General features: G+C 39.2%; 1 protein-coding gene and 1 long non-coding RNA gene across 4 annotated transcripts; one reads left to right on the top strand and one right to left on the bottom strand.

Moving 5' to 3' along the window:
* Positions 1-869: 869 nt before the first annotated feature.
* On the bottom strand, positions 870-6,246 carry LOC103715339 (Major facilitator superfamily protein). Of its 2 annotated transcripts, none has more exons than XM_008802929.6 (4): positions 5,950-6,246; positions 5,591-5,808; positions 4,941-5,500; positions 870-1,807 (listed from the first exon to the last, which is right to left on the bottom strand). In XM_008802929.6, the coding sequence occupies exons 1-4, from the start codon at positions 6,044-6,046 to the stop codon at positions 934-936; spliced, it is 1,749 nt and encodes a 582-aa protein (XP_008801151.4). In that variant the 5' UTR covers positions 6,047-6,246; the 3' UTR covers positions 870-933. The 2 variants fall into 2 exon arrangements, with proteins under 2 accessions (XP_008801151.4, XP_038985278.3); XM_039129350.3 differs by having other exon boundaries at positions 4,941-5,514; positions 5,950-6,180.
* Positions 6,247-6,545: 299 nt separating this feature from the next.
* Positions 6,546-23,506, top strand: LOC148703347 (uncharacterized). Of its 2 annotated transcripts, none has more exons than XR_015986945.2 (3): positions 6,546-6,673; positions 8,384-8,418; positions 23,372-23,506. It is a non-coding gene; the product is annotated as an uncharacterized LOC148703347 (long non-coding RNA). The 2 variants fall into 2 exon arrangements; XR_015986944.2 differs by lacking the exon at positions 23,372-23,506 and adding an exon at positions 14,306-14,437.
* The last annotated feature ends 563 nt before the right edge of the window (positions 23,507-24,069 follow it).

Here is a 24,069-nt window from a genome sequence, read left to right as displayed (position 1 = left end):
TGGGGCCGGGCATTAGTTAATTATACTCGCCCATTTAAAAAGTTAGATTGGTTGCCACTCTCCTACTCATTTTATTTTGTTTCTTCATCAATTTCTATTCCACACACATGGGTCACTGTTGCTAAACATTATCTTATTAATTTAAGATCGAGTTCGATCAAGACAAAGGAGGGAAGGACCACTGTTCATCAATCATATATTAAAAATGACAATAACTAGAAGGAAAACTCAAGGAAAAAACAACAGCTATCAATAAATGGCGTAGGGTCCAGGGTTAGAAAAAGAAGCAGAAAATCCAAAAACGTTTGATCATCACCATCCACAAAAGACAAACTCTGTCTAACCTAAATCAAATGTATCATTACTCAGAGCAAGCAATGTCCTTCATATATTTTAATAATATCCAGGTTAAGGGCTCCCAAATTACTTTCATGTTGAAAAAAAATGGAAGCAAGAGAGCACTTTAAAAACCTAGTAATTAACCATTCAGTTTTATTAGCCTAATTTTCTCTCTTCTTTTCTTTCCTTTTCTTGTTGGGGCTGTTGTAAATTAACCCAAGCTCTTTTTTTCTTCGGTACAATGGCAACTCACACCTGCCGGAGATGGGTGTGGCCAACAGTATCAGAAAACAAGAAATAGTTCACAGACTGAGGCACAAGCACTTGCCTCCTTCAAAATTGTGGGCCACGAATGAGGCAACCACTATTGTTAACGGCATAATTATTACACCCTTTAAACAGACACAGAGCTTGGATTGGTTAGGTGTCGCATCAAAGTATGTACTACTTCTATTTCATTTTAATTTTATCAAGTAATACGAAAAGAGTTGTATTATTTTTTTGTTAGCGCAATCTGACATGAGAAGAGGTATATCAATGACCATATGTATATAGATCGGAAACCATTCACACGATTCGATCACCACCCTTGAATTAAACCCTACTTGGGAGCTCGACGGTTTCTTCCTCCTTTCTTTGCCGGAGCTGTAGCGGTTTGTATGTATAGAACTTGGCACATATCACGTAGTACACGAGATTCAGTAGCTGAAGCAACGTGATGATCCAATAAAGATACTCCAACCTCCCTCTGTTGAGGTTTTCCGGCAGCCAATTGGACCCCCCGGGGCCGGCGCTGTAGTGGTGCACGACGGAGACGAGCATCGTGCTGACGTAGTTCCCCACCGATATCGACATCCAGAAGAGCGCCGTGGCGGTGCTCCGCATGCTCTCCGGCGCCTGGTCATAGAAGAACTCGAGGTGGCCGATCGAGGTGAAGGCCTCGGCGATGCCATGCAACGCATACTGGGGAACGAGCCAGAAGACGGAGATGGGGATGGTGACGGCGGGGTCGTCGAGGAGGCCGGCGGAGGCGGCGGCCGCCTTGCGGCGGACCTCGACGAGGCCGGCGACGAGGGTGGCGAGGGTGGAGATGGCGAAGCCGATGCCCATGCGGTGGAGGAAGGAGATGCCGCGGTCGAGGCCGGTAGCGCGGCGGGCGAGGGGAATGAGGGCGCGGTCGTAGAGGGAGATGGTGGCGAGCATGGCGAGCATGGTGAAGACGGTCATGGAGCCCGGCGGGATAAGGAAGGAGGACGCCGGCGAGAAGCGGCGGTCCATGGTGCGGGCCTGCTGGAGGGAGAAGGTGTTCTGCTGAGAGGAGGCGGTGATGACGAGGATGCCGGCGGCCCAGATGGGGGCCATCCGGATCACCGACTTGAGCTCCTCCACCCGGTGCACGGTGCTCAGCCGCCATGGGTTCGGCTGACGCCTGCCTTCTTCGGTTATGATGGCAGCCTTGTCCAAGAATCTGTATAATTGTATACATACGTGGTAGCTACATATGTCAAAAGTCGATATTCTTGAAATTTTTGTTTCAATGTTGTAATACAGCAGCTTTCAACCCTGCGGCTTAACCTCGATCACCCCCTCAGAAATAGGAGACAATAATAGAGCGCCCAAGCGAAGCGTCTTCCAGAGTTTTCTTTCAATCTTTTCAACCATTGATAAGATCTAGACCAAATACGAGATGACACGACGTCGAAAGTCAACCTGACCGCTTTCTCTCCGAAAAAAATCGGAGAGACTTTTTGGCGAACGAGGTCATAGCACCGGAACATCAGACCATATTTTTGAAAAGAGAGGGCCGGCTGGGAAAGAGAGAGAATCGGGCTGACCGCAAGACAAAATAGTTTGTGGATGGAAATCCAAGGAGGTGACTTACTTATGAGCAAAAAGGGAAGTCCCCTCGCCTATCAACAAGAGAAGAGTGTTGCCAGAGTATATATATATTGCTTATTTTACATGCTTCAATTAGAAGGATTTTGGGTTATGCATGGCTTGTTAGGATTGACTCTGATGCATCATAATTTCATCTTGTAGGGCAAATGTGCAACTACTTGGAACAAGAGAACTAAACAAAAATATTTTTTTCTGTGAGATTTATGTGCTAATATATCATTTCTAGTTTGTTATATTAATTAAATCTCACTAGCTTAGGTTGCAGTGGCCTGCTCCAAAATTGCACCATATTTCTACAATTTTTCGAGCTGTAAGCAATCCTACATATCTAGTACGTACTTATAGTGGCAAACTTTTCTCTTGCCATTTAGGATTAAGAAATCAGATGAGATAAATGAATTCGCGTACTTTTCATTTTGGGTTGAGTAATTGGAGAGATGGAGTAGCTATCTATCTATGTATTGCAATACAAATAATAATTCAATGAGAATTCTCCTGGTTGGATTCCTTTCTAACTTGGGGCTGGGCTGGAGAGAGCTGGACCTCTCAGCTCAACCCCAGCTGGAATTAGGTTTGGCCAGAACCGAACAATAGAAGGATACCTTGTGCCCTTGGCTGTAAAAACTTTGTGCCCTTTCAGCAACTTCGAGGCTATCCGATCGTTACCCGATGGGCCGAGAAGGCAAAGAGCTTTGATGTCAATGGTCTTTCATATCTTGACCGCTTTGAAAGCATTCTCGATCCTCGTGTAATTTCGGGATGCGGTCTATCAAATCTCGACGTGTAACCGAGCTTTTTGTATGGATTTTATGGACCGTGTCAGGCGCAGAACGTGTGCTCGCACCTAACTCCTCGAAAGTCGGGTTGGCCAATAAGCTGTAACCCTTGCCATGCTCAGAGCTGAGCAAGTGGCGGAGGAAAACCCATCCACGGGTGAGCACGTAATCTCCAAACCGGTCTAATAAGGTCGCAAGTTTTGAGCCATCAAGTTACACCGAACCTCAGTCCAAGCCGATAGGACCGGCCGGATGGTCAACTCATATAAATCAGTGGTCGATAAATATGAAATAACTAAGCAAATAAATAGACAAATCAAAGAAAAAGTACTCAATCAATATAGTTGTTTAATCTTATTTGGACTGCTTGATGCTAGTAATTAAATTTTGTGGTACTTGTAATTATATTGGAATGGATTTGGATATTTAGACTGAGAGCATGTGAGGATCCATACAGATATGTATTTAGTTTCATATCTACTATATACCGAGTAGATTTTGAATATTTATATAAAACTAATAAATTTAAATAATATCTTTTAACTAATTTTTTAAGTCAGGTTATGATTTGCAGCAATATATATAAATTGAAAATTAGTTGACTAAACTTTGTTTCACATGGTTATTATTTAGATAGAGTGGCAAAAGAATGGATGTGCAATTTATTATGCACCAGATGAGGACACCGTGTTGGCTCCACTCATTCATGGGTGGTAGTGGTGCTGACACACGGTAGAGACAAGTGGGTGGGAGTAATCCACTCCCACTTTGCTTGCCGCTGGAGTATGAGATTGGAAAATTTTCTTTTATAGATTAGATATCAAATCATATTAAAATTGCTTTTACTTCACGCGTGACAAATAAATGGCCAAAATCACAGCAGTTTGATTGATTAGCCAAGATCAGTGCACTTCTATATGTTCGCATCCAAATCTTAAACAGGAAAGAAGTTCAATATATTATTTCATGCAACAGTCCAATCACGAAAAGATGGAAAAAGAAAAAATATTCAGGCAACTTGAGGAAGAATTTGATTGTCATGGCGGAAACAGGGTTGCTTGCTAAAACCTAATCAAGCTAGCTAAAAGGGTTGAAATAGTTGATTGCGACGTTTGTTGGTTTATAGATTTGTGAATTAGGGGTCGCCTCCAGTAATCTCGAAGAGAGTAAATTGACCAATTAGGATCGAATCCTAACATAGCCATGAAACGAACAAGTCTGGTTAGGTTGGACCAAATTGGTTCAGTCGAAAGAGTTTTTCTAAGAATCTTCCAAATTTAGGACCCAGACCGGGCTCATCTCGGCTTAAATCATTCAGAGATCGTTGAACCGATCTGGAATGAACTCATCGTTCGGTGGCTGAACGAATGACATGACAATTACGAAGAAGAGCAAAGGTTAAGGACGTCAACTTCATCCTCCCCCTTGTCTCCATGCACATCATTGCCGTTCATCCCGTTTTTTATATAATTATTACATTTTTAGCTCCAGTGGATCCGGCTCTTTCCCCGTCTCTTTTTATCATGACCACGTGAGCCTATGGACGGATTCACTCGCCCTAGTGTACCTTGTGCCCTTCAATTATTTTTTCATCTCCCCACTAGGCCACTATACAAGCCTCGTGAGCGAAGAGGTTTATCCATGCAACTTAGCTCCTTAATACTGAATGTAAATATCTAAAATAAATTCAATCTTGTACCACCGACGGGAAACAAAGGGAATCTCTTCTTTTACCTAGTTTTGTGAATAAAGTACGCAGATCAAAACATGAGACAACTTAGTATCCATTACCATAACCGTCCCTATTTTTCTATCTTAAAAGTTAACCTATCTGTATCTTTTATACCAGCTAGCTAGTAGATGTTAAACATCCGAGTCTTATGGTAGATCCAAAAGAGACAGCAGAGAAAGATAAGGATCACTCACCTTAGTTGTTTGGTGTGCACAAGCTTCCCTGAGAGAGAAATGGGAGCATCCATTTCTTCATTTTCATAGAGGCAGCTTGGATCAGAGACCATGGGCATCTCCCTCTTCCTCACGGCGGCGACCACCACCTGCGCAAGCCGAGTGAACGGGCTGCCTGAAGGCTTCAAGTGCCGGTACATGGAGTAGCCTGCGATGAAGGACACCACCGATATCGCCATGGCGAGGGTCGGGATGCCGAGACCCCAACCCCACCCGACGTTGTCCTGGATGTACACCACCACCGTCACCGCCAGGAGCATCGACACGCCCATGCAGAAGTAGTACCAGTTGAAGAAGTTCCACGTCTTGGTCTTCTCCTTCGGGTCCGATTCGTCGAACTGGTCCGCCCCGAAGGCCACCACGCAGGCCCGGATGCCACCGGCGCCCAGCGCGGTCAGTAGCAGCGATGAGTAAAGCACTGCGAGCTGCCATGCCGACGCCTCCTTGCAATTTTGTTTCGGAGAGCATGGTGGCGGACGGAACCGGGGAATGATGGCCGACACCGTCAGACTTATCATTCCCTGTTAAGAGAAGACTACTGTAAAGATTAGATAGAACTAAAAAAAGAAAAAAAAAATAATTGAAGAAGGTGTGTTAACAATTAATCTTACTATTTGGTATATGATGGAGGAGACGGTGACGGCCCAGAACCGGCCGACGTAGGCATCGGCGAGGAAGGCCCCGATGAGCGGTGTCAGGCTGGCGGTACCGCCGAAGTTTGTGAGGGTGGTGGCTGCCTTGGCCAGCGGCATGTGAAGCTGTAGCGTTAAGTAACTGATCATGTTAGCCTGGAAGCCAACGACGGCCAACTTCTCTGAGATCTCATTAGCTGCAGCATGGAAACAACAGTTTCACATTTTTCAAGAACAAGAAACATTATTTGAAATAGTTTTAGAGCGCTCTAGTAGCAGGAAAAGGGATAGTTATTAGTAATAGTAGAGATGGAGAATTGGGCTTAGAGTAGGGTTACCAAAGATAAAGGGCATTGTTCTTATCCCTCCTTTCCTTTTTTCGTCTTGGAGGGCATGGCCTCCCTTCTGCTCCCCTCCCTCCATCTCTTCACTCATCAATCTTCCCAATGCTCCAAAGCTTGTGGGATAGCGGCTAATTTATAGAGGTTGATCACTTTGTTTATTTACCACAATCCTTTGAGTTGCATGTTAACACACCTGTGAGATGATATTATAGATCCCGTGGACTAGATTTTTAAGCTATTTTTCTCTTAAAGAACAAGACAAAACAAAACAAAAGGATAAGCATACAACATGGACAACTGTTGATTACGAGTACCAAAAAAAAAGGGGACCCATCGAACGGTGGGGATAATCCTTTGGTTCATGAACGTCGGCTTCTTCTGTTTTTATGCCTCTTTGTTGGCATACGTAGTATGCAATTTGTCACGGCCCAGTCCACACTTGACCGGCTCATGTCTCTTAGCCCAAACGAAAAATTAAAAAAATAGAGAGGGACCAAGTTCCCAGTCTGAGTTGGAAGAGAAGATCTGGCTCCTCTTTGATTCTGTTAAAGGCTAGAAAATCCTAGCCTCCATGTCTATTTAAAACACCTCACCCCTCCTTCGAGCCTCACCATTAATCACCAAGTTCGCCACTGATTTTAGGAGATTTTTGAGTTTAATACCGTGGAGGATTGCTTGAGGTTTTCACCATCGATTCGGCCGAAAGAGCTTGCTGGAGGTACGTCCTTGCTACTGACTTAGATCTGCTCTTCTTCTCCTCCGGTTGTTAGACCATCGTTCCACCTTTAATCTAGCTGGTGAATTGCCGGATTAATTGCGGATAAGCCTCCCTTGGTTTTGTGTTGTGCCGACCACCATCAGGCGTGGCTCACCCGTGTCAGCCTACCCCCGGATGCCACCGAGGGATGTGGCTCACTAGCGGCTGTCGTCGCTTGAGGCGGCTTTTCTCCATTCGGGAAGAAGAAATAGAGAGAGAGTCTCACAATTCTCTCTTCTCCTTATTTTCTCCCTCTAGTTCTTCTCTCTATTTTCTCTCTCATCTACTTATTTCTCTCTCTAAATAAAACCATAAATTTTAGTATAGAGTCCTATTGACCAGATCTACGAACCCAAGTTGACCCTTGCAAAGTTCCTGATCTACCTTGGTCCCAGACTGATCACCCCAGCACTGTTGAGTATCCCTGACACCCATTGATGATGAACCCTATCGAATGGCATTGACCTTAATCGAGTTCGTTCCCCATGATTTATTGATCAAATTTCTTAGACTTGACCTAACTGGGCCACTGTCATCCGACCAACCATTCTCTTTATCTTGTTATTTCAATACTATTAAAGTTATCGACTGAAAAATAATCTTACTCTTAATATCTCTAAATAGGTTTAGTAGGTTCGTCTAGTGAAGTTTGAAGGTCTAAGATGGAAGAGATAAGTAGCCCTGACACTCCTTATTAGATTTTAAATGTTTACATATTTTTCATACTTATGATTTGTATGAAAATGTGAAAATAATATGAAATATTGATGATAATATATTTTCCTAAAATTAAGGATCAAGCAATAGTATGAAACTTATGATTTACTGTGAAATATTGGTTCTATGAATATTTTAAGTTTAATGATTATTTATAAACTATGAACTCCATATTTATGAAATTATATTTTTGTTATGAAAAAAATAATTTCATGATTATTCATTCTACTATTAAACACTTATTTATGGACTACGAACTCTATAAAGCTATTTAGTATTTTACTCATGTACAATTCAAGAAAATATGATTTAAAAAATATGACTTAAAAAATTATTTTAAGAATTATGACAAATAGCTTTCAGATAGCTATGTATGACCCTTAAAGTGGGGTAGATCGACATCCGGAGCTAGTTCCATACAATCTTACCATCGTATGGCATACAACCTTGTAAGCGGGTAGTAATTGGCATACGATCTTGCCGGTAGATAATAATAGTTGGCATACGATCCTGCCGATGGTTAATAGTAGTTGGCATATGATCCTACCAGCGAAAAATAGTCGTTAGTATATGACCCTACCAACGGATAATAGTAGTTGGTGTTGGTCGATTATGGCCTTGTCACGGGTATAATTATGATCTTAGCATTTAGTCTTAGAGAAGCAAGTTCATCAATGATATGGTTGAATGGTAAATGATTTATAATTTTATTTATGCTATACATCTGGAACTATGTTTATGACATATTAATGATTTTGCATGCATGGTTAACTTTATGACATAACTTTATCATATGATACTATGAGATGTTCTATCTTGTAATAATTGTTGTTTTCACTTTATGATGCATTGATGCATGCAAAAAAACTTATGCTTGATCTGATAAGGTAGTGAAAAATTTACTTACTGAGCTGTGTCGCTCATAAATTTTTATTTTTATTTTTGTCTCTCCAGGCGAATAGGATCAGCAGGGATGAAGGATTATCCAGGTTTGGAATTCGTGCTAGCAAGCTTGGCAATTTATATAACAGAATTTTAGTTTTTCAGTTGATAATGAATTTATAGCTTAGTAATTTTTTAATTTTTGAAGATTATAAATTTGCTATTTATATTTGGATTTCGAAGCTCTAAACCAATACTAGTTCCATTTAATAAATAATAAAATTAGATTTTTATTTGTTTTATTTTGTTTGTAATGAATTTGGAAGCTAAATAAAATATTTAGCTTTGTATTTTTGTGGGTTGTATTTTTCGATAACACGACCATATTATGGTCTAAATTTGGGGCGGGGCATGACAGAATTTGAGAGAAGAAGAAACACACAATGTCCAAAGCCTCTCGCTTTCTTTTAGGGTAAATTTTTTTTTTTTTTAATGAGACGAACGATTTATATAGATCTAGTACAGATATATCAAAAAAAATTAAAATAAAATATATCCCATAATGCTCTAGGCAGGGTAAAACTATGGTTCATGAGAAGGACGGTGGCATGAATCTGTAGATCCGGGAATATTAGGCTGGAAGAGGCGACAAGCAGAAAGGGACGGAAACTATTATTATGATTTAAGACCCGGTGCTGCCAAGACCGTTGCTTTCTCTCATCCATCCTCTCCTGTAGACCAATCATCCTTTTAACTGTTGGACTCCATTCTTTACCCATGGAGGAGAGCAATTGAAAAAATAATAATAAAGGAAAAAAAAGGCTATAGACCCGGAGCCTGTGAAACAGTAAGGTTGTTGGTGCCCAATTATAGCTATATTGCTACAAGCCTAGACCCTCGGTGTCCATGGGTTCGAGCGCCACGTTGGGACTACCTTTTTCTTTTTTTAGTTTTAAATAAATAGAGAAATTGTATACTTTTTAGTGATGAATCATAAAATCATTATTAATACGTTGATCAATATCGATTTTGGTACAAATATTGTAACAATGTATTATATCATCACTAAAAATAGAGATTTTTAATGACCACTCTATCATCTCACCATTAAATGGTATATACCTACAATAAGAATTTTATAATGTCATCACTAAAAACATTATTTTTTGTGATGAATCATAAAATAGTCATTAGTAAGTTGATCGATATCTATTTTAACACCAAATTTGTGACAAAACAATGTATCATCACTAAAGATATAGGCTTTTAATGACAACTCTATAAATTTATCATTAATGATCTCTCTCTCTCTCTCTCTCTCTCTCTCTCTCTCTCTCTCTCTATATATATATATATATATATATATATATATATATATATATATATATATATATATATATATATATATATATATATATACCTACAGTGACCATTTTAAAATGTCATTACTAAAAACAAAATTTGTAGTGGCAAATCATACAATCGTCATTCGTGAGTTGACCGACTTTAACATTAAATTTATTTTTTTGCCAAAAAAAGCTTTATTTAGTAATGACTTTTTTTGTAACAAAATATAAAATAGTCACAGAAGATCTATAATTGTGATGCCATTTTAAAAATATTGACTAAAATAGTTTGTTGTCAACATTTCTTATTGTTGTCACTAAATATGGGGCTTTTAGATACTAGACTTGTGTTTCACCACTTCTTGTGTTGTGATTCCTTGTTTCGTCCTTTCCTCTCTTTCACAATCTCTCGCACCTCAATTTTTTAAACAAAAAAATAGTAAGTTTTCTCTCTTCTTCTTTCTAATTGCTCTCTTTAACCTAATAGGATACATGCAATGTGTCTACTCCTCTCTCTCTTCTATTTTTCTTTTCTCTCTCTCCACTATCTAGACTAAAGGTTAAAAGTGTCTGCCCTCTAATCAAGGCTTTTGACCCTAGTGTAGCATCAGGTTTAGGAATCGAGCTGTTCCTCGAAGGTAAGTATTTTGAATCTTAATTTGGCTATTCTTTTGGATTAAATTCCTAGTTAGGCTTTAGATTATGAGATTCATGAATCACTGAATACTAAGCTTGGTTGAGTGTTTTCGATGCCGCTGATGATAGCATCCCCTAGTGGACGACTTTGTGTAGAATCTTTTCTGTAGATCTTGGCATACCATCTACTAGTAAAGATATAGATATGCAGACCTCGGGCTACCAACCCTAATTCAGAACGATCTTTAAATATGCACCCTAAAATGCTGTAGATCTTCGGATGTGTAGCCTTAAAATGCTGTAGCAATCTCATGAAATTCTAAGATCTTAAAGATTATTATTATTATGATTAAGAAGTAAGGCCTAAAGGCTTATCAAAAAGATTTCTGCATATGGTTGACATAGACATTTTTGGATGTGTAGCCCAAAAATGATATATCAATCTCATGAAATATTAAGAGATTAGGGATTATGATTATGATTAAGAAGAGGGCCTAGTGTTTTTGATGTATATCTCCTAGACCATGAAAAATCTTATCAGAAAGATTTCCGGATATGGTTTACTTAGACTATAAGTACCTCTATCCCTAATGACATTATCATGCATGACATATAATCTGATTTAATATTTATATTATTTAGTTTTATGCCTATGCTTGAGAAATATCCTAAATATTTGTAAATAAAACTTATAAAAATTATTTATGCATATTTATATTTATATCTAAATTAAATATTATGCATGCTCTACATAAAAGAATAAATTTAATAATTCTAATCAAGCATGAAGTATTTCGCTTGAGCATGATGTTTGATTTGCATGACGGAAGTTTTTGAAATGGGATGTTTTATCCAATTCTGAAATCGTACTAACATTTAAAAGATTTTTGTGCACTATATATCTGAAGAAACTAGTTTTGAAATGGATATAGTGATTACTCTCTAGTTTGACTATAAATTAGTCGAGCTAACATGACTAATCATTGGCCACTGGTTACGAAATGAGTTTCTTTCAGGCCTAGTCAATTAGGGGTTGGCTCGCTAGCATAGTTAGTTTCTTTCAAGCCTAACCAGTAGAGACTAATTGCTAACATATGCTAGTCACAAGAATATTATATTTTTAGAACTCGGTCTCTTCGACCTTGTCATGGGGCTAATCACACCAGTGTGAATCAAAGCTAGTTCCTTTCAGACCCAGTTAGTGGACGCTAATCGCTTGTACATGCTAATCGATGACATATGTTTTGTTCAAGAGCTAGTTTCTTTCAGGCTTTATCATGGGTTGATCGTAGTGTAGTTGCTAAGGCCGAGAAAAATCTAAATTTTTAAATACTCTTAATTAAAAATTTTAGATATAGAAAAGGTTTTCATGATTTGATACATTAAATAATATGAAAATTAAAGAAAATAACAAGCATGCTTTTGGAGAAATTCCATTCCAAAATTGGCAAAAATTACTTTCATTGGATAATCATGATATTTGCAAAATAATTTTTCTTATACCCAACTGGAGGTAAAGATTACTTGCTAAGCTGCTAGCTCTTGTCCTCTTTTTGATGCCAAGAAATAGAGCAAATTGGGTCATGGATATGTGTGCCGGAGGATTAGGATTAGTTTGATTTCTATTTTAGAGGAGATAATAAGTTGTCAAAGAAATTGTGTAATCTTTTGGAATATTTTTAGAGGTAGCATATTCTAGATTATTCTTTCTCTCAAATTGACATTTTAACATTTTGGAACTTTTAATAGAAGCATTGCTCTAAATTGTGCCATTGTTTTATTATTACTTTAAGGTGAATTTTTTAATGAATTATGGAAAATTCTCGGGTAGACCTAGCATGTTCTATAGGTTCAAACTTTATGCGATATACAGCTATCTACCATGTGCCGAGTCGGGCCTACATTTTAAGGAAAGACAATTTATCTTTAGAAAATTATGATATATAGCCTAAGGAATATATAAAGTCATATAATATATGTGTAATGCTATGTATAGAGAGAAAAATGAAATAAAGAGTAAATAATCAGTAATATTTATATATATTTGAATAGTGAATTTTACTTTTTCTTTTCTATCACTTTCTTTTATCCTCACACAATATTTTCTCCATTCTCTACTTAAATGCCTATCATTTTCACTATCAATGAGTTTCAGTCCAATTGCCTAGCACTTGTGCTTCTCTTACTCTCCACTTTAAATAAGACATTTATTTTCTAAATATTGTTTAAAACAGTATTGTCCATCATACATTTCTTTACATCATGAAAAGTTACATCATTAGCATGATGATGCTTGATATGAATAAGAACAATTGAGCATCTTCAAGTCATAAATTTCAATATATGGAGTGTTCATGGTGCTTGGCATGTCCAATAAAATGTTTTATTTGTACAACATATGTACAATATAAAGCTTAGATTACTTTGGCTATCTTGCAACTCTCACTTGTTTAACTTTCATTGTTGTTCTTCCCTATACAATGATTATTTAGAGAGTTGCAGACACGCAAGTAAAAAAGGATTTAGAGAAATGGTTTGCATGTACGTTAGGTTATTTTGTATACGCAATGATAAATGTTAGGTATACCCTTGTAATTATACATGATGAGAAAATGTCAATTGATCGACGCTTAAACAACCTTTAGGTACGTGACTGCAATGTAGTGTACGAAAGTAGTTAACTACATATTTGTGATATGATGAGAGGCTTGGAAAATTAATCTTTTGTTGCCTTCTTATTATGGAGGTGGAAAATAACTGGTTGACATACATTTTAGAAATGGACCAAGATAGAGTTTTCTATTACAATAATATATACTATTGTTGCTGATTTTCAGACTAATAATGTGGATCATCTTCACTGATTTGCAAAACAACAACAAGTCCAAGAACTGGCCAGAGTTGGCTCTAGTCGAGCTCTCTGATGTTTAGTTAGAGAGAGGGTTTTTACAATGGTGGGAGAGATAAATAAAAGTCTTGGTGTAGTAGTGTTGTCTCATAATTGTACCTTTCATGGAGGGATTCTAGGCCGATATATAGCCATAAGATTTGGAATCTCCTAAGGGTCATGCTGTATCGCACCGAAGTTGAGCGATTACTGCCGAGGGACATAACCATCATAACCACCATAAGATACGATATAATTGCTTAGAGCCATTATGGTAATCTTTAATTCTTGGCATGATGGAGGGAGCACACTTCCATATAAGATGGAGAGCCACCGCCCGAGGTGAGAGGATTCAGATTGGTTTGGAATAGAAGGTGACCTAAATGGCTATCTATCTAAGCTATGGAACTTTGTGTCAGGCAGCATATGACCTTAGAGGTCGGTTGTTTCTAATTTCTTCATCATGGCTCTCAAATTAATCGAGGTGGATCTAGTTTGACTATGCAGAATGCCACATCAGCTTTGAGTTAGACTAATTCGGTCATGCCACATTATCAGGCTCATTTTTTGCCACATTACTTGCCCCCTGCTCCTGAGTTTATGTCGTTTCTCTTGGTTTGAGTGAAGGAATTAACTTCATCCTCTGCTTCTATGCTATTTTCATGTTGTTAAATTTTTTGGGAGAATGTTTTGAGGGATGAGCTTCCTCATTTCAATTCTAGAAGGCTCTATTGACTACCTAGCAAAGAATGTTGGTATGACACATGTTAGCTTGCTAGGTTGGATAGTTGATCTGTCAGATTAATCCGACCTCATCACCTCGACTCTAGTTAGAAAGCTTTGAGATTTTAAGTTAGGCTACTTTATCTTGAGATTTAGGATGTCATGGATTCTCCAACAGTTTTAGGCGAAGTTTCTTAAATGGAGATGCAGCCTGGGGAGGAAATAATCCAGACTTCTTCTCCTCAACCCATCATGCCTGATAAATTCAATTTTGGCTAGTCGATGAATGATACTGCTATTGATCTATCGAGTTCTTAGGTTGCCCAGGTAATCTAAGAACAATACCCCCACTAAATTAATTTTAGAGGCTTTGTCGTTGTGCCGACTTTTCTTCATCTGCAGAATGCTGGCATCATGGCTTTGATGGATGAGAGCTTCTGGAATTTTAAACATTGAGTTGCGGAGCGCGAGCTGATGATGTAATTAGAAGGCAGCTAAGGTGGAGGCCAGACTGAAGGGTGCAAAGAGAAGAGAAGAAGTGGCTGAGCTCTAAGCTGCTAAGGTCAAGAAGGAATTGCAAGTAGCTAAATAGCAAGCTACCGAGGTTGAGGAGAAAGCCCTCCGAGCAATGGAGGACTGTAAGCACCTGGGGGATTATCAATGGGAGTTCGCTGAGTACTTAATCGACTCATTCCTGCAAGGCTTCAAGGAATACCAGATCCAAATGGTGAGGCTCTTTTCCAAAGTCGATTTGAGTGGCCTCATCCCTTTGATGGAGGGCAACCTTGATGGTGCTGAAGGGAGAGAAGGGAACTTCGTCGACCTCCGTCCTCAGGATGCCAAGTTCAAGCATCTTACCCTAAGCCCCAAGGAGTAGGTCTTCGGACCTTTGTAATTTTCTTCTTCATATGCTTGATCTTCTTGGGCTTGGTTTAGGTCTTCTTTGGTGAGTTTGACCTTCTTTTTTTGTAATAAGGTTTGCTCGGTAATTTAAACATTTTGTAATGAGGTCTACTCAATAGTGGTTTGAGGCTGAGGTGGTGGACCTCGGTCCTTCATGGGCTTCCGACCTTTTTCCCTATGCTTGATGTTGTTAGGCTAAGGTGAGGGGTCGGAATATGGTCTTTAATGGCCAGCAGGCCTCTACTCCCCAATCTCAGGGGTTGCACTACAACTCTTGATGTCTAACAGGCCCCTGCCACCTGATCTTAGGGGCTGGACTACAGTCCTCAGTGGCTAATTGGTCTTTGCCCCTTATATCAGGGGTTAGACTACGGTCCTCAGTGGCCAATAAGTCTCTGCCTCTTTGATCTCAAGGGTTAGATTATTGTCCTTGGTGGCTAGCGGGCTTTTGCCCTCCGATCTTAAGGGTTGGACTATGGTCCTTGGTGGCAACAGACTACTATACCAAAGTGATGGAAACTAGCCTAATATTTACTCTTAAGAGATCCTTGGTCCTTGGTGACCCCCCGATCTTAAGAGATCCATACAGATAGCATAATATACCAAATCATGTAAACAGAACGTACTACAAGAGTAAATAACTAGAAATATATGACACAAAATTAGTCTGTACAGCACCAAATGCATACTGTTGGTGTGAACATATGATATCATACAACAGGGTAATGACGACGAGAGAGCTTTAATAGTGATGGAAACTAGCGAAGCTCCCTCGTTGCCATTACCCAGATGGGGAGCACTTTGAAATGATGCAGTTTACGGGCCACAGCTGATATGTGGCTCGGCTTGATGTGGCCCATAGACCCAGATACACTTGGGGATCCATGCAAGCTGTAGGGGGATGTAAGACTTGGACTGAGTTCTGTGGTATCTTTGGATTTTCAGTATAAATGAATTTGGCGCTGTAGAAGTTCTTAGAACTCTTGCTTGTCATCTCTGAACACCAGATTACGTTGAGATAAAATATATGAGGGGGTCTCATATGGAGAGGCTGGTGATTAGTTCAAAAAATATGTGAAATTGAGACGGAAGAGATCATAGGAATCCTATTCAAGATGTGACCCAGTAGCAAGTTTAAGTTGCTTGGCTATCATTTCTAGGTGACTCTGTGGAGTCTTAGAAGAGTTGGAAAGTAACATGGAAGACAAGCTCGGCACATAAGGATGGGCCGTGAGTACGATTGCCCTGTTTTTAGTTGCAATGCGGGGACTGTATCTCACCTTTTCCTCACGTACTTTTTTTTTTTTTTTTTTTGGGTGCAACGGCGGCTCACACACTGTAGGCGTGAATGCGGCCTCGGAGTATTTGGACTACTTTGAAAAATTGCTTTGATGTAAGAGGTTGGCCAACCAATCTTCACTCTTTGTAGACTTCTTGGGGGAAAAGGGAAGTCCATGAAGCCTTGAGAAGAGCATGGGACCAATTGTTGATGGCCTTGTTTTGGCACATCTGGCTTGAACGGAACGGGAGAATCGTTTTGGGGCATTTGGCTTGAACGAAGCATGAGAATCTTCATTCGTCGGCAGGGCTCGATCTTTTCGGTTCTTCAAAAGTCTCTCCATTCTGTTTACCTTTGGTAGCATTTGGGGTCGGAGAGGATGATTGACAGGCCTTGCAAAATTTGGAGTAGTGTTTCTTCCTTATCTTCTTCTTGGTACTTTTTTCTTCTTCTTACCTTATTGTCCATCATGTACCTAAATTTTTAATTTAATCAAGTAGGGGAAGTAACTTACTTCCTTTATATTCCATCAAAAAAGAAAGAAAGAAAAAAAAAAACAAGAAGGAAGCATGCAAAGGAGCTAGGGAGAGTTGAGCTTAGGTATCTATGTTCCAGAAATAAACTTTTGAAGAGATGAGAATCTTGGTAGTATTGATGATTAACTAGCCTTACGCTGGCTACATATCATCCATGGACAATGTAGTTAAAAAATGATTTCATTTTGATTGGATATTATACTTGGATTGGGTGACACCAAATTGAGAATGAATTAGTCTCTTACCACACAGGTTTCTGTCAATGACAAGGATTTATTGATATACAGAAAGATGCAACCACTCCTTTTGAATCAACTAGTCAGAAAGAACAATAATTCTACTAGAAATTGAACTCCAGAGCAGTCATGCAAAAAGGTGAATTGATGTAGACCAAAGGAAAATTGAAGACAATCAAGATCTGTCTCCATGGGAGTCATGAGTGACTAAAAACCTCCGAAACCTTCATTCTCAAGGCCATGATCAGCTCCTGCTGAGAAGGCGGCTGATGCAAATAGCGTCTGTGGATTCATACTGACTATCTCCAAGAAGCTCCCCTCACATAACAAGTCACCAACAAGAACAATATATTATATATAGTTTTGAGCATAGATCACCACCAGATAATTATGTGCTAGCTCTACTCTATCAGACCCACTTTTTTCCTCTCCCATGTTTGCTATTAGCTGGATTCAGATATGAGATAGAAGACGAGGGATAATCATATATTGTTTCTCTTCTTTTTCAACAACATGGCATCAACGAACTTAGACTTTTCTTGCTAATTTCTAAAGATGATCAATATATAATTTTAATCAGGGTACCACAATTTCTACCCACCAATCAAAATTTCTTGGGGACATTGATGGGGACTTGAACCTTTCTGTCTTGGTGCTAATTATTTGATCTCCTCAAGTGGACCCCTTGACAAGGAGCCACTGCTCAACTCAATGCCTACGATAGGAACCAACATCTGACTGTGTACGATCGGAACCAAGATGTGGCTGTGTTTTTCTTTCCTCTCACATCATCTTTAGCAGGAAGTTAATATAGATTCGGACAAATCCAGCTGTGGGCACCATGTAACACAGCACACATATTAGTTGGAAATCTTGTGACACCTCTTAGTCAATTACATTTAAATGACATAGAAACTTGCGACACCTCTTAGTCAATTACATTTAAATGACAGATAGTTATTCAGACAAGGCCTTGGAGCATCCAAGGAGCTCAGTTGGTTGGCATCTCCCTTTCAAACAAAAAAAAAAGCATTTTATGTGATTCGGGTTGAAAAAGTTCTATTTTTCGGCAAAAAAAATTTGATGCTGGAATAGGTTTAGCCCATTGAAATATCTGTGTATAGGTGGGCCTGCCATCTCGACATGCTTATGTCACTGCTGAGGCAATGAATGTTGTTGGGGTCACTTTTGTGTATCTTTGAGGATTCATTTGGTATGCCAAAAAAACTTTACCTTATTAAAATATTTTTTTAAAAAAATAATACCGAAATTTATGATACTTGAGAAAATGATTTTTGTATATTTAGTTAACCATGAAAAAATAATATAGAAAACGTATCTAGCAGCTCAATTTTTGTGGGCCTATAGGCCAGCTCAAGCTCATTGTGCCCTATGGCACAATGAAACCGAGGGGAAGACTCTGATAGGAATCTTCTTTCTCCTCCGCTTTCAGTGGAAGATGGGGACTTCGAGTTCAACTAGAACTCGGGGACTTTTCCTATATAATCCCCATTCTCCTTAGATTTTCGCCATTGGAATCATCAAGAATAGTCGTTGATTCCAAGCCCTCTTTCCGGGCTTTCTTCCTCGATTCCTCGCTGGGAAAGGTCACTAAAGAGCCCCGCTGGGCTTTCTTCCTCGATTCCTTCTTTTGTAATTTGGGCTTTGGATTCCATTGTTTTGAGCCGGTAATCACCGGAGTTTCTTCCGAAACAAAGCACCTTTATTTCTATGATTCCCACCAAGTTTTGGTCATCATCGGCTGCCGGTTTAGCTGTGGCTGCGACTGTTTGTGGTTATCATCGAGTATGTATAATTATTATCAAAGCCCTATGGTTATACCTTTCTTGTTATTAATCTTTGCTCGGACCATGAATATTTAAAGCATTGTTTGAAAAAATAATAATAAATATGACTTGGGATCGTATTTATGGACAAGACCCTAGCAAGTGCCAAATAGTGTGAATGTATCCTCGATTACAGAATATTTCTATAGTTCGGAATTTCTTCACCATGATTGTCAAGGATCTGCTTCTCGTTTGTGTCCAATGAGCTTTTGAGAAAAGCAGGATAATATAGTAATGTGCAATCCTTTTTCTTTCTAACATGATAAGAGCACCATCATAAAAATTATTTGGTACCTGAAAAACTAATAGAACCATCAAGATTTGATTGAACCAAAACCTTCTCCAGCTCGGAATGAGGCAAATTCTTAAAGCAATGCACAACCAATTAGTTATTATCCATCAGCGAGAAAGGGGATGAAAGCAACGCTTTACTGCTCCTAGTGGCATATTAGTAGTCTCATGAGAATTATTTTGTTGCTATAGCATTGCTCCTCTTGGTATTACTCCTCATGCATGAGGTACCCTAGGACTTTGAACACTCGTGCCATAGTTTCTTGTTCGAACTAGCTACCGTGAAACCTGGAATCAGTTAAAATAATGTTGAACCAACAGTTAGAAAATGGTTGATCAATCATATTTTTGATGTTCGACAGATCAAAAATTGTATAATTTTAAAAAATTTGAATCTTCCTGTCAATCCAGACAATAATATGCTATCTAATTGTCAGAAATTCAATAACATTTTTTTTTTATATTAAAACATAAAATCAGAGATCAACCAAGAAAAATAAATGGTCAATAAAATAGTATATTGATCTAGATTTACTAAATTATTTATTTATACGTAACACTTAGAGAATTATGATTAGCCATTTGCTACTTGCACAAGAGGGAATATTTGTATAGTTTCTTGGTGGAATCAACCACCTAAAAGGAACTATTTAGACAAGGAGTTACCTGTACAAAAAATCGCTAACAACCATCAAAGATGAAGTTACCAATATGCCAAACCATCTTAGAGAATGTAGTTATTATTGGAAATAATTGCCTTTCTGAATCATGAGTATTAAAATTAAGATTTGTCGAACCGGCCCGTACCGGTCGGTTCGGGCCATATCGGACTGGTCCGGCCTATAACAAGTACGGCAGAGCCATGAAAAATAGTACAAGACTGAACCCAGTTGGAGCCGGGGAAGAAGAAGAGAAGGAGAGAAAGAGCAGGGCAGAGAGGGAGGGAGGAGAGGCCTCCGCCGCCCACGGAGGGCCATGGGAGGATGGCAGAGGCCGAGGGGGAGCGGCGGAGCCCATGAGGGGCATGGGAGCCAATAGGAGCATGGCGGAGGCCGAGGACGCAACTGCAGAAAAAAAATTTCTAATTTTTTTTCCACGGCCATGGCCTCTGCCGCACCGCCACAGGCTCCCCCACCACCCTGCGGGCTTCGCCACCCCCTGCGGCTCTCCGCGGGCAGCCTCTCCTCTCCTCCCTTCCTCCCTCACTCGCTCGCTCTCTTCTTCTCTTCTTCTTCTCCAGCTCTGGCGGAGAAGAGTTGGCCGATTCAGTACCGGTTTACATCGGTCCGAACCGAAACCATACCGGTCCAGTAGGTGACCGGTACGCCTTCCAGTACCGGTACGGTGAACTTTGGTTAAAACATTTGTTGAAGAAGAAGAAAACAAAAAAAAGAGAAAGAGAAAAGTGATTTTATTTCTCTATTTCTCTCTTCTTCTACAAATATTTTATCATGGTATCAAAGTGGGTTTTTTCTTGATCAGTCAACTCCTCTTTCTGCCACCAAGGTGGTAGCCTAGTGGTACTGGGCAGCAATTCTAATTACAAGGTCCCAAGTTCGAATCGTTGCGGCGACGATTAAATTGTGGACCGGAGCTTACTACTTTGGCCACTGCTTGGACTTGTGGTGTAGGACCGCTCTTGAACCGCTAGTAGCTGGGGTGGTGCCGGGTGTGACGTACTCACACGTGGGACTCGAGCCAGAGCTCAGAGGAGTAGCTGAGCCGAGCCCACGGGTGGGGAGGGTATGAGTAAAACCGGTCGGGGTGCCCAACACACGGCCATTTCTGCCCGCATCGAACATTCTCCTAGCGGGGCGGGGGCCCAGTTGGGGGCTGCTACGCGGGGGTGGGCTTGTCCCTTCCTCCCCCCTACCCCTTTTTTTCAGCAAAAAAAAAAAAAAAAAAAAAACTCCTCTTTCTTGTTCTCCTATCATCCTCTCAGTGTTTATTTTTCTTAGTCCTCTATTCTCCATTTGATAATCATGGTCTCTTATACTGTTATTTCCAATCCTAGTGCTGACATAACGTCACCGTTCTTTCTTCACTACTCAGATAACCCAGGCATAGTTCTGATCTTTCAAGTCCTCACTAATAACAATTATTCTTTATGAAGGCGTGCTATGAAGATTGCTTCTCTTAGCCAAAAATAAAATTAGCTTTATTAATGGCTAACACAAGTAGTCAGACAAAAGTTCAGCAACACTTGATGCAGGGCAACATTGCAACACCATGATGCTTTCCAAAATTTAGAATGTAGTCCAAAATGATCTTATGAGTAACATAGTCTATTTTGATGATATACTCATTACTGGCAATGATCCTTTTTCCATTACTTCTACTAAATCTTTCCTCCAAGATCAAATTCGAATTAAAGATCTTAGCACACTTAAATACTTCTTGGACATTGAAGTTGCACGCTTTAGTAAAGGTATTTTTCTCTCTCAATAGAAATATACCTTAGATATTTTTCAAGATACAGCTGTTCTAGGTGCTAAACTAGCACACACCTCGATGGAGCAAAATTTAAAGTTATTACCTGATGTTGGAGAACCTTTGTATGATCCTGGACCATACAAACGCTGGATTAGTTGTTTGATCTATCTCACAATCACTCGTCCAGACATTACCTTTGCCATTAATCTTAGTCAGTTTATGCAGGCACCATGCCAACCCCATATGGATGCTGCTCTTCGAGTCTTAAGATACCTCATATCACATCCTAGCTTTGGCGTCCTTATTCCTGCTTCGAACAACTTTTATCTTAGTGCTTATTATGATGCTAAATTGAACGTTTTGTTCCACTACTCGCCATCTGTTACAGGTTATTACAGCTTTCTTGGTGATAGTCCTATCTCATGGCTCACAAAAAAATAAAATATTATCTCTCACTTCACCGCTAAAGTTGAGTATTAATTAATGGCCTCTACCACTTGTGAATTAGTCCGACTCAAAACTCTACTCTCAAACTTTGCTATTCACCACTCTCAACCTATATCTTTCTATTGTAATAACCAAGCAGTATTTCATATTGCCACCAACCCTATATTTCATGAGCGAACAAAACACATCAAAATAGATTGTCATATCGTTTGGAAAAAACTACAAGCATGCACCATGCAGACTAAGTTCCTTCGAAATGACAACCAATGTGCTGATATTTTTATCATGCTTTGGGCCATGATCAGTTTTTTTATCTACTACGCAAGTTGGATACTATGGATCTACACACACCAACTGGAGGAGGAGTATTACAACTTAGAATCATGTACAATCTCGCCTATCATGGTATATACGATATTGCATATCACAACTGCTCGTCTTGGTATATGAGCTCGGATTAATCTCCAAAAATCATAGAATCTGATTGTCATATTCAAATTTAATATTTATATCAAATCATAGAATTTTGCTATTGTATTATACTATATCCGGTCTCTAGTATCTTTTTCATTATTATGAAATTTTATTTTTGTATTCTACTATATTTGAAGGCTCAACTTGTATATAGAGCACATTAGTGTTATGAATAGTACAAGCAATTCAAATCATATTTCCAATACAAATTTCTCAATAAGTAAAGAAAAAAATTATTCAAGTTCTCTCACAACTTGATGCTCGCTCATGGACAATTGATATTAACATAGTTGCGACAATATATATTCTTTTCTTTTCTTTTTCAGTTATTTTTCTCTTTCATTGATAAATTTAGGTGAGGATCACCTACGCTTTCCTAAATCAAAAAATTATCTCTTCAAGCATCTTTCTGCTTTCCAGAAATCTTCCTTTGCTCCAGTGACACAGATTCTTCAGGGAGGCAAAGGAAAACAGACTCCTGGACATAGATAAAAGGTCATATAGAAAACAATGACTCAGTAAATTTTTTGTATTTAAAATGGTGAGATTACTTAGTTGCTTATTTACTTAATGCAATTAATTTGATATGGGTGAGGCTGCTGCTTTGAAATGGACAGGGGTGTCTCATCTGATGAGCCAGTTGGCATTGTTCACCAATGCAGTCGGCTCACAACCCCCATATTTCATGAGACTTTTTCCTAGCCTTTGCTACAGGAGTACTCAGCAATCTCTGCCAATGTAACGACGTCATATATAGCTTGCATTCATTCATATCCCTCTTTTTCCATGAAATCAGTTGAGTTCATAAAAAATAGTATTTTAGATTCATAAAAATAATAAATATATTTTGACAACCGAAATAAGTTTGTCGTAGAGATGAAGTATGAGACTTGCGAAGCTTGGATCACCACGACTTTTTTTGCTTTTTTTTTCAAAGTGGGCACAACCTTGATTGCAACGTCATGTCTCATTCGTTGCCAAGTTGGATATTCTTCAATCTCATCTTATTTTATTTGTAGCAGCAAGCTAGTTTTGGATCCTTATGTGGACATGCAGACGAAAGACGCCGATCTCTAAAGACGGTCCCTCATTGATGGCTCTCGTTCACCTTTGACCGGAGGAGTACCGTTCTGACTTTTTTCTACAAGAGCGAAGAGAGGTAATGAAGGTGTTTACTATATTAGTGTCATCAATTATCTTATATCATATTATACTTTTCCAGTTATTTTATACCATTTAATTTTCGTGCAATAGATGAATCTTATTATGTATCTCCTAATAAGGGTGGGCTAATCTCCACCGTTCTAGTTTATATTTACCTATTCTCTCGAGGAATGAAACTCACTTGAATCAAATCCTATTATTATGAGAATGATGATGAACATTATCATAAAAGTTATTATCCTCGTGAAGCATCAAATGAATTTGTTACAGGCGCAACGTGTGACTCCACAAGCATGCTTGTCTTTGTTTGTCACTGCTTAGTCCCTAATACAGTTGTTGAGATGGGTTTGGAAGGGACTCTACAGAGGGTGAACTTGCATATGCAGTGAAATTGGATATAGATTTTTGTCACCACCTTTGTTTATCACTGTATGACCCCTTTGTTTGTCACTGCCTTGTCCTTTTGTTTATCACTGCTCTAGTCCCTAACATAGTTTTTAAGAGAAGTTATCAGTTCTTGAAATTGAACTTGTGCTCTGTTTAGCTGAACTGATGT

The sequence above is a fragment of the Phoenix dactylifera genome, chromosome 5 (genome assembly GCF_051530095.1).
Source record: "Phoenix dactylifera cultivar Ajwa chromosome 5, Ajwa_hap1_PhDact_Kaust_v1.1, whole genome shotgun sequence".
Taxonomy (NCBI): Eukaryota; Viridiplantae; Streptophyta; class Magnoliopsida; order Arecales; family Arecaceae; genus Phoenix; species Phoenix dactylifera.
This window is presented reverse-complemented; position numbering and strand designations above follow the sequence as displayed.